General features: G+C 42.4%; 1 protein-coding gene across 1 annotated transcript in view; it reads right to left on the bottom strand.

Moving 5' to 3' along the window:
- Positions 1–315: 315 nt before the first annotated feature.
- Positions 316–14450, bottom strand: part of fam120c (family with sequence similarity 120 member C) — a 35341-nt gene continuing 21206 nt past the window's right edge. The window contains exons 10-17 of the mRNA XM_005741056.2: positions 13923–14094; positions 11936–12185; positions 9000–9114; positions 7474–7683; positions 5265–5502; positions 4614–4749; positions 2762–2825; positions 316–2650 (exon numbers count right to left, since the gene is read on the bottom strand). Coding sequence (XP_005741113.1) covers positions 2396–2650; positions 2762–2825; positions 4614–4749; positions 5265–5502; positions 7474–7683; positions 9000–9114; positions 11936–12185; positions 13923–14094 — 1440 coding nt within the window. The 3' untranslated portion in view covers positions 316–2395. The remainder of the gene's footprint in view (positions 2651–2761; positions 2826–4613; positions 4750–5264; positions 5503–7473; positions 7684–8999; positions 9115–11935; positions 12186–13922; positions 14095–14450) is intronic.

Raw genomic sequence — 14450 nt, 5'->3', positions numbered from 1 at the left:
TCTTGGTGTCTGTTTTACAGTCCTGTGTTAAGCCCCGACACTGTTTACCTACTCTCAACCTAAGAGCACCTAAAGTGCTCGTAGATCCCTACCCATTAACGGCTAACTAGTCCGAACCTTTTTTTGATTTCATTTGGTGTTGGTGTAAGAGGCGGCGGCGTGGCCTCGGCGGGCCTACGCTCACGGCTGGGTCGACTGTCAGCGTGTCACTGTAAATGGCTGAGTTCATAACAGAGGGGATGTCTGACGCGACTACATTAACACTTACTTATATATATTTATATATATAGTCAGGGTCTTCTGTTTCCTTCAAAAAACAAAAAAGAAACGAGAAAAAAAAAGAAAGAAAAAAAAAAAAGCATTTCATAGGAGCTTTTTTCTTCCGTGTTAAATTTTGTGGCACACGATGAAGCGCAAGTCATCAATGTAGTAAGAAAATAAGGTGCTTCTTTGCTGACTTGCCCTTTTTTCCATGTGACGAGTTTATTTCAGCCTCTCTACGTACGTTTTAGAGAGATTACAACGACCGTGGCCAGCATCTCTCAGGCAGTATCTGTCGCTCTACTGCTTTGACGTTTGCAGTTGTGCTACAGCTAATCGTTAAGAAGGTACATGCTTGTATTTCCTTTGTCAGATGAGACGTTACTGTGTGTGTGTGGAGGTGGGGGACACATTTCATTCTCTACAAACATAAATGCTCTAATAAAACATTTCCTAGAAGTCTCAGATTGTGAGCGGCACGCTCGGGGGTCCGCCACGAGGCCTCCCTCTCCCCTGTCAAGTGACGATGCGGTCCAGCCCGTGAAGGCTCGCGCCACGCTCGGCTGAGGCGCTTCAGGGGCAGGGAAGTGCTTCCTGCTGGTCTAAAGTGACACACCGGAGCTTCGCCGAGCAGCGGCTCTCAGTGTCGGGCATTCGTAATGACAACAGCTGCTCAATCTTTTGAGGCTTTGCTGCCACGCCCCTTTTATATCACATGTGTCTTATGAAAATACACTTTGGAAATAGTTTTTAAGAAATCTGAAATGATTCCCAGGATCTCCTCGACGTGGACGATCAAGACTCCTTTTAGCTTCATAGCAAAGTGAATGTATGAGGGCAGTCTGAGGGGAACTCTGCCTGGCAGCAGTCGCCCAAAAACCTCACCGCTCATTTCCATCTTTTACTGGACAGTTTCCATTCCTACGTTTTTGGCCTTTAACTGAAGAAGGTGCCTCAGAGAGGTTGTCATTTCTATATCAACTGTTAGAGGACTGTCCAGTGTGGTTTAACATTTTTTAAAACAAAGTGCTTCTTTGTCTGAAACCACTCTGTTCACATTCTGACGTCTCTCAAATAGATCTCTACCTTTAAATGTAGATCTATGTGTCATAATGATTTACTCGGGCGCGGGGAACGCCCCTCACCGACTGTCAATTCAACTGTCTAGGGGCTTGTTTAAATCCATTATATTTAAATAGAACATTAAGTGCTTCTGCTGGGGTAGTACAATCAAAGCTTTGGGAGGAGGGGGGTGGGGTGAGGGGTGGGACAATAACATAATAATGCAATTTTTTTTTTCTTTTTTTGGAGGGTCGGGGGGAAATCTTGCATACTGTAGGGCTTAAGGTGCATAAATTCATGGGATCTCTTAGCACAGCTAAGTACTAGGCTATGCTACACTGGGCAAAGTAAGATATCACACTAATGCCGTGGTGGTGCAGAAGTGCTTCAGTGACTGATTAACCAATCAAATCAATCAATCAAAGAATAAAACGAAACAAAAAATAACGGGGTTTGATGCGAGTGCTACCGCTGCATGTTTAGCAGCGCTGCCCGCCGACCTGGTTGCAGAATGGAGTTTGGCAAGGGTCGCTGCACAGAAGAGTCAGGCTCTGAACATCTGACCTCTCGTGAGTTGGCTATGGCAACAAACCACATCAACATACAACGACTGCCTGTCACCGTTGCTGCATGCTTAACGTTTGTGTGCAGAGTCGAACAACGGGACGACTGAAAAAACTAAATAATCAAACTGTACAGACAGCCCTAATAAACGGGGGCGGGATTGATTAAAGATGTGGCGGTGATGGGGCGGGGTTATAAGCTTATTTCACTCTGAGTGCGGATAGGGGAGGATTTTTTCTTTTGACAGGTGGGGCGCTTACGGACTCATGGAAAAACGTCTCTTTAGAAACAATGTAAAACCATATGAGAAAACTTATAGGGGGGAGGGGGGAACGGCTAACTGGTTTAGCTAATCACACGTCGCAGCAGAGGAGGCGAGGACGGGCCTCCCGTCGCCTCCTGCGCCGTGTGATGATGTGCACAGCTAGCAGACAGGGCTACAAAAACAGGGAAAGGCAGTCGAACACAGATAACTCTCTTAGAGCAGCACATCCTGATAAGGATGCCATCACTCCTCCTTCTGTAGTGCTCCGTCTGACGGGCAGTCGTCAAGGCAACAGGGGGCCTCCACTTCCACCCCCTCTGATTGGTTGTCTCTGCTGGCTAAGGCACACGGGGTTGGCTGGGCCAGGGGAGTCAGCTCCAAGGGCTGGCCGATGGCGGAGGCTGCTGAGCTGCCATTCAGCTGCTGAGAGGCAACCTCTGGCGTGGAACCCACCTCCTCGGAGGGCTTTGGGGGACTGCTGGATGGGGGGGACGACGTCTGGGGAAGGAGAGACAGAAATGTTGGAGTGCAACAAAGTTGACGTCCACGCCTGATTTCAGTGTTCACCTGAGAGTACAGAGGCTTGTCTGGGTTTGTCTGCTGTCACACCTGTGTTCTGTTGGCAGTTGTCTTCTTCCCTCCCCTTAGTTTTGCTGGAGTCTCTTTACCCCTCCTGTGGTGCACAAAGAGAAAGGCTTTTTTTAAAAAGTCTCCACTGGGTTAACATTACAGTTCTTTTAGGTCGGCTCCAATGCATGAAGTGGCTAGTATAACCTTTAGGCCTTTGACTAGAGATGAACTAACTGGCTGGTGACCAGAGCAGCTGATCAGCCTCAAATATATCCAGTTCTGTAGCTTTACATTCAGTCTTTTTAGAATGATTTTACATAATGTAAACAGGAGGGAGGGAAAAATACTACACACTAGTTTAAAAGCAGGAAAACACAGGAAACGGTCAAAACACAACTCAATATTCAGGATTAAACTAAATTAGGGCTGCCACAAACGATTATTTTGATAGTCGACTAGTCACCGATTATTTTTGCGATTAGTCGACTAATCAGATCATCATCCATTGGACGTACAACGTACAGCTTATTGCACCAGCAGCATCTGCTCTTATATAACTATCATTAGCTTACAGCTTTAAGTGTTTAAGGTATGTGCTAACTAAAAATAAAGACAAGATGACAGTTTATTAAATTTTAATGACATTTGCAGATTGTTTCGGCGAGGTTTAATAAACTCCTTGCTATCTAAAATATAACAGGACACCGGAGTATATTCTCGAGCATCTCACACTTCTGATAATCAGCTGTCTGCTTGATGTTTATTCAGCTGTGTAAAAACTTTAATCTCAGCCAAACCGATTTACTCAGGAATAAATAAAATACTAAAAAAAGCCAAACAATAACATTTTTAATTTATCTAAGTGACTCATATATCATGTTTAACCTGAGTAGCGAAAGACGGCGGTGGGTTTGAAAACGATTTGCCGGCAGTCCGGTGTTCTCACGGCTCGAGCTATCGAGCTAGTGGGTAACAGACGTCTCCGAAAACGTCGGAGCGCTTTTGAAAATATGTGGTGTCCTGATAAACTGAGCAGATATTTGAGGTTTACACAGCTACATTCTCGCCTGAAAATATGCTAAACGTTTATTTTGTGACCCAGAAAGAATAATAAGAGTAATATTAAAACTAACTAGCTGCCGCCATTGTTGGAAACTGAGCTGGGCTGCGCTATGAATTCTGGGATACAGCTTCTTCTTCTTCGGGGTTTAGTGGCAGCTGGCATCCTTGTACATGCAGTGCTGCCATCTTCTGTTTCAGTCCGTTATTACACTCTTAAATCCTACTACTTATTCCTGCGTCTTTTGGGATCTTACAAAGCTTCAAACGAGGCATCGACTATTAAATTAGTCGTCGACGATTTTGATAGTCGACTAATCGTGACTAGTCGACTAATCGTGGCAGCCCTAAACTAAATGCTGTTCTACTTATCATGTAGTTGAAATAATAACCAACTCATATTGCGCATTTGGGATGGTGACTTCACGGCGGTCATCTTTTGTACAGGCTATGATCAACACAGGATTTGTTTCATTAAGTAGTGATCTCTTTTTTACAACTGTCTGTCCTTGAAGTCCGAACAGTAAGAGCTGACTTTACAAACTTGATCCAAGAAAGAGGCGATCGATGGTTTTCAGAGGCTGAAAAAGACTCGTCACTATAAGAAAGATGAACTTTGAGAAGAATTTGTTTCCCTGTCAATGTAGATTTTTACTACTTTGATATATTAATTATAAACCAGAGCTGTTAATAAACGGAAAGAAGCCCAGAGACTATGGCTCAAACGACGTCATGACTTTTTAAACTCAAGCCGCTTATTCAAACCCTGCAATGTGTTTACTTTACTTGAAAAAAATTATTAAAAAAAAAAAAAAATTATAGCAGAACTCACCCTTTCCCGGCTCCCACTGACACCACCTGCATGTTCAAGCCCCCTCTCCCACGGACTGGTTTGTTGCCAGCCCACTGACCAACCACCATGCCAGCGATCTCCAGTTTCCCTCCCTGAGGGGGGATGGACTGAATGCCTGAAAGAAAAGATTGCAAAGTCACTACACACCAACTCCCTGTGTTCCTGTTTATATTCCATATTATCTTAATAGGACATAAACTGCGTATTTATCTATATTCTACCATGTTTTGTCACCTAGTAGATAACCAAGCACACAGTTTTATACCAACAAGAAACTGTACAACATTAGTCTGGAGTCAGAAACATTTTCTTGTATCAATTAAATGTAACTGCATTACATACAAGACAACTTTCTGTTCAATCTGTAAAAAGGAAATCTATTCTGCTTCATACTGAGGTCAGTGTATATTCAACGACTACTTGAGTCGTACAAATCTCAGTTTTCAGACTGCTCCAAATGCTCAAGAAGTATTTTCCTGCTTTGTAACTCACAGAGTGGATATTTATAATATGGACATCTCAGAGCTCAAATGTTTTGTTTGCAACAAACAATCAGAAAAAAGTTGCTTAAAAGAAGTGGGAAAAGAGCTAAAACTACTTGTTTCAAACAGTGGATGAACTGTGGCATACCTGGGAAGCCTCGGGGTCTGTGCTGGGCTGGGTGGTGTGGATGATGTGGGTGATGCGGGGGCATGCCGCCCATGGGACGGGGTGGGTAGAGAGGAGGCATGGGGTAGAAAGGGGGCATCATGGCAGGGGGAAGGAAGGCAGGAGGTGGAAGAGGTGGTGGTGGAGGAGGAGGGCGAGACAGGTTAATGCCCTCGAGGATCGCCTGGCGCATCTTCTCGACCTTGGACACCAGCTCTTCCTGCAGAGAAGAAAGAATTACGGCTGTTAATACGCGACAGATACAGAGTAGATCCCACTTTCTCTTTAACTGTCACTTTTATTATCCATAAAACTGGAGTGGGCATATTGATGTATGGAAAAATAATAATAATAATAAAAAATAATAATAAAAATAAGTGTTTCTCTCTGATGGCGACTCAGTGCTGCGTTTTTCCTCCCACGCCAATAGTGTAACTCCATACATATAGATATCTATTAACTTATCTTCCTCCAATCTCTTATGTATGCACCTATGTGGGTCAGGACGTAGTTAGTTGTACTCTCACAGTTCTGGATGTAGCATGCACCACACTCATTAAACCCCCCAAATCTATCCTGCTTATTTTAACTTGTCCTGTTTCCGGGGCTGCATGTCTGCATTCTGTCTTATTGAAGTTCTATTTTTGCAAAAAGTTAAATATAAATATATTCTTGCCATACGGTAAGTCACTTTATTAAAAAGGTTTAATAACATATGAAACACAGCACAAGCCCATTTTAGCCCATGTGACACCGTCACAATGATTTCAAACACAATTTTTATTCATTTTCAATCTGCTGTCATTTCAGCTGTGAGGATGAATAAAGCTTTTTTCTGAAGCTCTTTATCACAGGTCTGTGTGCTTCCTCCTGTACTCATTTTTCATTCTGTTCTTTTAATGTCTACTTTAAAATTTGGCCATGGGATAACAGCTGGAAATTTTGTTAACACACACATTCAGAGACATGGTGACTCATTTGCACTTCTCCTGATAAAGTGAACTGAGCAGCCAGCCTCCACCATGGTCACTGATTAGGGCTTCAACCAAAAAAACAAAACAAGTCTTTAATTCCTTCAATAATTCAGTTTTGTATTTGTGTTAATTCTTATAGTACTTTCTATTTTTTTTTATTAATTTAGCTGTTTTAGCATGCTGAAACATTGCTGCCCTAGCAAGCTAGCAACAGAAATATAAAGTTAAACTGATCAGTGATATTCTATTAATGTAAATTTACAGTACCCTACAGGAACTGCGTTAATAAGGCACGTTTTGTATCACGGTTGGGTAAGCTGATACTGTGTGTTTATTTTGGGGGTTTTAAAGGCTTCGTTTGACTGGAACAGCACAGGAACACTGGAATGGACCTGAGCTCAGAGCGCTGCGGTAAGCATCAGGCCCATGGGCTGCCAGATGAGCTCCTATATGAAGTACACCAAGGCTCTTAAATAAAGCCGATATTTGCACGACCACAGTCATTAAAATGGTCTCAATTTTGACTTGTCTCAATGTCTTATTTGTTTCTATCCCAATGAAGGTCGCCAAGAAAATTTGTGGTTTATATTTTTTGAATGTTTTTTTTGGTGCTTTTAGGTCAAAGGCAGTGTAGAGCAGATGGCCTGAGGGTGGAGCTGATCGACCATCCCAGTACATGCAGCGTGCTCCAATCATTTACAATTGTTACGTTTTTGTGTTATTGTTGGGGGGGGGAGGACAATTACAATATGTAACAAATTTAAAAAATATATATTTAGAAGGCAGCTGACTTAATCTTTTTTTGACTCCTAGTTTTTCTTGTCCAACATCCCATTTTATTCACCTCTGCGCACTCCCATCTTCTATAGTTATTGGTTTGTGCCGTGTGTTTATTTCAAACAGCTGTTAGCTTGTGTTTTTATAAGCTGTATTGGTGTGTCCAACTTAAATGGGCAGAGTAACCGTAAATCATTTTGAATCAATATTACACTTCAAGTCTTAAAACAAAAGAAGATATGAACTTCCCCATCCTGCTCTTTAAAATAACCTTTACAAATTTCTTAAATTGTGGGGGAAGGTGGAAAAAGTCCATTTTAAAAGCCATTTACACACAGAGCTGTATGATGACTGGACTATAATTCACCCTCCAACAGGGATTTTGGGACATGAAAGACAAACGATGGTCACACTCAGCGCTGCGATGCTCTGCTTCGTACCTGCCCCTCACACATGTCCAGCAGGGCGGCTCGGTCGCGGGCGGCTCGGGCCAGTTTGCTCTGGAACAGTTTGCCGTCGAAGAAGCCCCAGGGGCAGCAGTGTTCCCACGGCAACGGCTGACCGCAGACATCATTGATAAACAGCGCCGTATCGACGCCGGCCATAAAGAGAGCAGCCAGCTGCACGCCGCGAGCATCCACCTTCTCCACCTGACAGCCAACACACAAATGAAAAATGACAGCATTTAAGAGGTGGGAACAGAAATGAGGCGCTGAAGAGCTGCGAGGTCTCTGCGACACGCACGGAGGAGACTCTTCTCAGAGACTTTAGCTTATCGGGGATTTTACTGACTCTACGGAGTTTCATAAAGGCGCCTACACACTGCGCTCTCTGGAGGTTCACTGCCACCCACATCACAGCTGATGCATGTATGATGATAATCAATACCTACTCAGGGCCAAGAAGCACATCGCCACTATTCATTTTCACGCTACTTCCTCCTTGGCTCGGTCGATGATACATCATTCAAACAAAGCTTCTGTTAAAACTGAACTAAATTTTCCTTCCACAGTTGAATCTTAACTTTTTTCGAGGTTTTTTTACCGCCACCTTTTCTGTTTGGGTTTATTTTGTTGTTTTCACATTTAATGGTGCATGATTGTGCATTTTGGCTTCTTGTGGATCTCCTGTTTTTTTATGACCTGCTTCACAAAGTACAGCCAGGATTTCAAAAGAAAATTTGAAAAACGTGGCAATGACTTCACTGAGAGAGTTCAGATTTTTTTTTGTAGTTTTCTGGAATTAACTTCTGGAGTTGTGACACATATCCTTAAGGAGAAACATGGAGCATGCCGACGATGCATCAACCATGACCGTGGCATGAAAACCTACGCAAAAGCAGGAGTGTTTGCAGTCAGCTGGCAGTTTGGGTACGTCGCGTCCACCTGCAATGAGCTCCTTCGCCAATAGAAGCGGAGTATAAAGTATGTGATACAACCAGTCTGTGGGATACTCTTGATTCGTTGATCCGAGCCAGCCGTGGAGAAAGGCGAAGTTATAACAAAAAGAGCGGAAGTGAAAACGAGTGTCCATTAGAGCCGCAGCCTGTTCTTTTCATGCTGTATTTTTCATTTTTGGTGGGGTTTATTTGCAGTTCTCCTATTTCTAGTGAACTCTGCCGTCACTCCCTCCCTTATTTCAGTCCACTTGTCAACCGGTAAACATTCAGCGAACGCATTCCCCATCCAATTCCAGCGACATGGAGTCGGCATCTGAGGTGTGTGAAAACCCATCTCCACTCACCATTCAAATGGAAACATATACGAAGACAATAAATTACACTTTAACATGCCATTACATTCTTCCCTTATTAACCAAACTGCCTCCGAGGGAAACGATGTTTTATTTTTCAGCACTTCAGTTTTCTCAAACAGCACCAAGACATAATTTACACCACAAAGCAAGAAAAATAAGTGCAGGAACAACACTTATTAATGATTATTCCCTGAAAGGAGGGGACTCTCACCTTCAGCTCCTGTAGCTGGTCAGGCTCATAGAGCTGGCTGGAAACAGCTTGGGCCAGGAAGGCATCGAGCTCATGTCTCTGGAGGATCCTTCCTCCAGGCCACTGCATCATATACCTGAAAGAACAATAATTAATTCAAACAGTGCCCTGGAAGTTTTCAGTTTTAATAAGCAACAACAGAAGCAGAAACTGTAGTTTTCTTTCATTCTTCAGGGAATATGACATAACAGTTCTCAGAGACACACACTTATATTTAAATCAAAAGGATGACTCGAGTGCAGATTTCGATGAAAAAAAGAACAATAAAAAAGATTAACTTCAGCATCACTCTTACACTCTTCTTACATGACTGGAGTGGAAAATCTTTAAATCAGCTTTTATTACTTATTGTATGAACGAAAATGATTTCTTGCAACACAAATTGTGACAAACAAAAGCAATTATATTTATTTTAGGGGATATCGAACAGTCGAACGCTGATGTGCTTTTTCAACATGTACGCAATGAGGAAGTGAAACTGGGAGTCTTGGGCTAACACACGCAGCATTAACCTGCATGTTTCTGAGAAACCGGAGCTCCCAGGCAAAAGCCAGAACAAGCCCAGAGACATCCTGCACCATTACATAAATCAATCCTAGGCAAGGCATACATTCAGTGCCAGTAAGCTGTTCCAGTTCATGTCTGAAATGCAAAAGTGAATTTTCATCTCGTTATTTGTTAATTTCTCAAGTGTGCCTGTTGTAAATGTTCCTTCCTGCTGTCACTTTGTCTGCATCAACAAGGCTGAAGCTTCCCTTCATGTTTCACTCGTGAAAAACAAAGCAGCAACTATTACCTCTCTGATGAATTAAAACGTAGTTACATTTAACTGTAAAGCATTTAAATACCCACACAAATCAAAAATAATCAGCACGTTGTTTAGTTTGTCTCCAGAAAAAGAAAGCAGGGCAATCTTGTGTAGGATTTATGCTGAGTTACTGGCTCCATTGTATGAACAGACATGTCATTTTCTGTCAACCTACTGATGAGCCTTTTTCACAGAAGACATCCTGACATGTCACAGTAAGAAAAGCACTGCTATAAATAATAACGCGACTGTTGAACTGCAATTAGAGTCCTGGTGTTGGGAGTGCTGGCTCACTACAGCGCTGATGGGGTTTAATGGGAGAGCAGACAAAGTTTTTGTTAATGGTATTACACGTGTCTTTCCTGCTGTAGTTAGTGGAAATGTCGGTCTTTTTAATTTGTAACTATTTGTTATAATCTACTTTAATAACAAGCAGACAGGAGGATACTTCTAAGGCTGTAATCCATGTCTCCAGCTGGTTTATCAACAAGTGAAACCAGATTCAAGCAGTGTGTATTTATTTTATTCTTGTAACGCGTGACCCTGAGCAAAGGTTGCTCTGACCTGAGTTTTTGGGCAGAATTGCTCCGTAAATACAGCCACGAATGAGGACTGAGAGGAGACAGGAGATCGGCAATAAGAGAACATGACAAGAACAAGACACGTGCTGGAGCGCCACAGTTCACGGCCTTGTTTGCAGAAGACATTCTGGCTTTAACAGGTATAATTATGACATCGAACTGAGTGACATTTATCGTTGTGAGCTTCCTGTTCCGTGGTAGCCTCTATGCTGACTCACTGTTTGACAGGAGCAGAGCCATCGTTATCATAACGGACATCACGTGTGACAAAACTACTACAAACAGTAAGGTGTCAGTTTAAACTGAGTAAATTTAGCATTTGATGAACTGGATAAACATAAATACTACAAACAAATATAAATGGCATATACCTGCTCCTGCTCAAGTCTAGGATATTACTGTTATTACTGAACAATGGCCAAAAAGAGTAAATCTTAAGGAAACCAGCAGGGGTTTTTAAGCTTCAAGAGAAGGTTTTCTTAAGACAGGGCTCTAGACTAACTTTTTGCCATGGGCGCACCGGTGAGAATGAAACAGAAAAACATGAAGGAGATTTTTCTGGCCTGGCTTTTTATAGCAGATAACCTTAAAAATATTCTGCAATATTCTGCAGTTTTGCATAATTTTAAAAAGTTTAAATTTCTTCAGTATTGAACAGCAGAAATTTGGCTTTCTTGTCCGAGGTCATTTAAGTGAAAAAAAAAAAGAAAAGAAAAAGACAGCAGCCGACAGCGCTGTAAACAACGGTAGACTGGTGGGTAATAAGCGAATGAATAATGCAGAAAACAGATTTGAGAAGGGAAACTGTTCTTGAAGTACAGAGAGAGAGAGAGAGCTAGCTGTGCATGAAGTGTGATTTTTATCGTGGTGGAAGCAAAACAGCAAAAGACAGAGGGAATTCATGACGACATTGATCAAATGTAAACACAGTCCCGCCCCTGACCATCTCCGATTGGTTTAGTCCACAATTTTATTTTTTTTAGTCGCACCACTGAAAAATTTGGTTCGCAAGAGTTAAGTCTTGCGAAATGTGTTTTATGTATCACCATTATCACTAAACAATAGTGCCTCTGGGAAAATCCAGGAGAAAAATGTAAATACTTTGAATTACCTATGACATCAGCCTAAAAAAACTGTTTCATTGTAACAAAGGCAGACGTAACATTGGATCAATTCTCAAGCAGGGAGAGGAAAAAATAAAAAATAAAGACACAAGGTCTGTTTTTCTTTTCTTTTTTTTAACTATTTGACCAGATTCCTTGACATGTTTTAAAGTAACTACCTACAGGAATTGTCAAGATGCCTGCTGAGTGCCAAAACTTGCTTCTGAAAGGGATTGGCTGTTTGGTTATACCCAATAATGCACATATTTTGCTCTGTCACCTTTATACACGGCAGTATTTGCAACAGAAAACATATTTGGATATTCCACCCTCCAAAAAACCCTATTTGCCAAATTTAGATTTGCACCCAGCAAAGCGTTTTAAAATCCCTATAACTGATGATACCTGAGCACGCAGCACATGAGCAGCAGATGCTGTGGGACCTGTGCTGGGTTGAGGAGGGCTGGGCAGTCTGAGCGTAGGCAGGCCAGGAAGGCCCTGGTTCTCCTGGAGCGGTCCTCGCTGGCACGACCTAACCAGAGCCGCCGGAGGTTGGGGCAGGTCCACTCACGGAAACACAAGGCGGGAACCAGCTCTGGCGTTAGGGCCGACTTGGCCTTACCGCTGCTCCACTCTTTGATAATCACTGGAGGAACTGCAACACAGAAACAAGTGCTGGAATAATAAGATACATACGGTGGCGTTGCTTATGATGCAGATGCTTCAGTTTTGGAGATTTCCGAAGCTGCTAAAGATGAGAGCATGTAGAGGTTTGAGCTGTTTCACACATAGAGATTCTGCCAGTGCTGTGAAATTGGAATATTTAGTGAAGAGACCTTGAGCTGTAACGACCAGCTGGGTACACAACTTCTGCCTTTGTTTGCCACACATGACAGTCGAGTTAATCTTTTGTAAAACAAAAATTCGAGGATGTCCAAGATGTCACTGCAGTCATCATTATTTAATGTTTACAAGCCTGAAGGCTCGTCTGACCTATAATGACAATAAACTACAACTTTAAGTCAGTTAATGCATCTCGAACATCTATGGCTGCCTGAGCCATACCGACTCAAATCAGGTAATGGCAGCATACGTACAAGCCTGATTGGCATACTGACCCAGGTAACAGCAATGTATGAGGAACAGGAGGTTTTAAGCCTGTATATTCCTTGACTTTAACAGTACATCTCCCTACAACACAGGTGTCGAACTCCAGGCCTCGAGGGCCGGTGTTCTGCAGGTTTTAGATGTGTCCTTGATCCAACACAGCTGATTTAAACGGCTAAATTTCCTCCTCAACATGTCTTGAAGTTCTCCAGAAGCCTGGTAATGAACAAATCATTTCATTCAGGTGTGTTGACCCACGGTGATATCTAAAACCTGCAGGACACCGGCCCTCGAGGCCTGGAGTTAGACACCCCTGCCCTACAATGTAATATTAAGTAGTTTCTCAATATGAAATCAAAACGACTTCTGGATGAAAAAGCCCAGGAGCAGATGAAAAACTGCAAATAAGCATCTAGCCAGCTTTCTGACAATTCAGCAAATATACAGCAAATATACCTTTTAGTCAAGAGAACAGAGAAAGGAGAGAAAGGGAAACAAGCACAACTATAGCTAGCAAAATTTTAGATGACAGGTGGCCTAGTAAGAGGCCAACATGAAAAATGTACCAAGTAAGAGTAAGGTTTGGGAGGCTACATGATACTGACTGAAGGTGTAATAAAAATTTAGTATCTGTAGTCTGTAAAGTCTGTAATCTGTCTCAGCTGATGCAAGCTTTAGATGAGAGGCCTATTTAAAGTGAACCAATGTGGCTTCATCACACTTTTTATTCTTGAACTCTAGTAGAGCAGCATGACTTTGTTCTAGCAGTATCCAGTTCACAGGATGCTTGAGCCTTGGTGGTTCATGGGTTCTTCCTGAGCATCCTAACCAACTTCCTCTCATCTGAGGGTGACTGTTCGAGACTTCCTCCAAACATTAGAAAAGTGGAAATACATTCAAGTAACTTCTACTTGCATAGAATTGTTTGAACTAATGATGTTGGAATCTGTAATTATTTAGAAATGGCTCCAAGAGGCCATCCCAGCTTGTATAAATCAATATGCACTTCTCCTCCTTAGACCTGCTTTTTAAAGTCATTAAAGATGCATGCCATACAATCGTTCCAGCTTTGATAAAGAACAGTTCGAAGAAATCATTAAAAGCCCCAACTATGATGACATTCATGCCATCATTCATTCATTCAACTGTAGTACACTGAGGTTAACTGGTCTCTCAAATGAAAATATTTCAAAGAAAATTGCAGTGTAAAGTGTTTATCCAATCACAATGCCTGTTATTCCATATTGCACTCAGGTATCTAAGTCCATCCCAGACCAAGACCTACCTTCCAGGGGAGCCCTCTTGCGGAGAGCGAGCCTCTCCAGGCGGCGGTGTGTTTCAGCCAGGCTGAAGAGGACGCCGTAGGCATACTGTCTGGCGGCACGGAACAGCAGCGAGGCAGGAGGCAGCTCAGAGTTACACTCATCCTCTATACACACTGGCATCTTCATCTCTCCCTGAGGGATGCAGGGGCATAAGGAATAGTTGAGGACAAAATGAATAAGAGAGCAGGATCGAGAGCTCTAAAGAGTCTCATACGCTCTCTCTTAACAAGACAATATCATTTAGACATGGACAAATGCATAGATACTGCTTTTGAATGAAAACAATAACTATTTAACAGTCTTCTGCAGAGTGGTGCCAGCCTAAGAAGGTGTTTTCAAATTTGTTTATGTTGAGTCTTTCAGTCAGCCTTGAATGTATTTCGTTAGTCCAGTTTAACCTGCAGGAGTATCTGAACACTTCCGTAATGCATTTTTCTACCGCGCAAGTTATCAAAGTCATGACTAAAGGAATCTCACTGCCAGAAATC

This window comes from Pundamilia nyererei, unplaced genomic scaffold, assembly GCF_000239375.1.
Source record: "Pundamilia nyererei isolate P.nyererei 1_Seehausen unplaced genomic scaffold, PunNye1.0 scaffold00106, whole genome shotgun sequence".
Classification (NCBI taxonomy): domain Eukaryota; kingdom Metazoa; phylum Chordata; class Actinopteri; order Cichliformes; family Cichlidae; genus Pundamilia; species Pundamilia nyererei.
The sequence above is the reverse complement of the archived record's forward strand: the minus strand, read 5'-3'. Positions and strand labels throughout refer to the sequence as shown.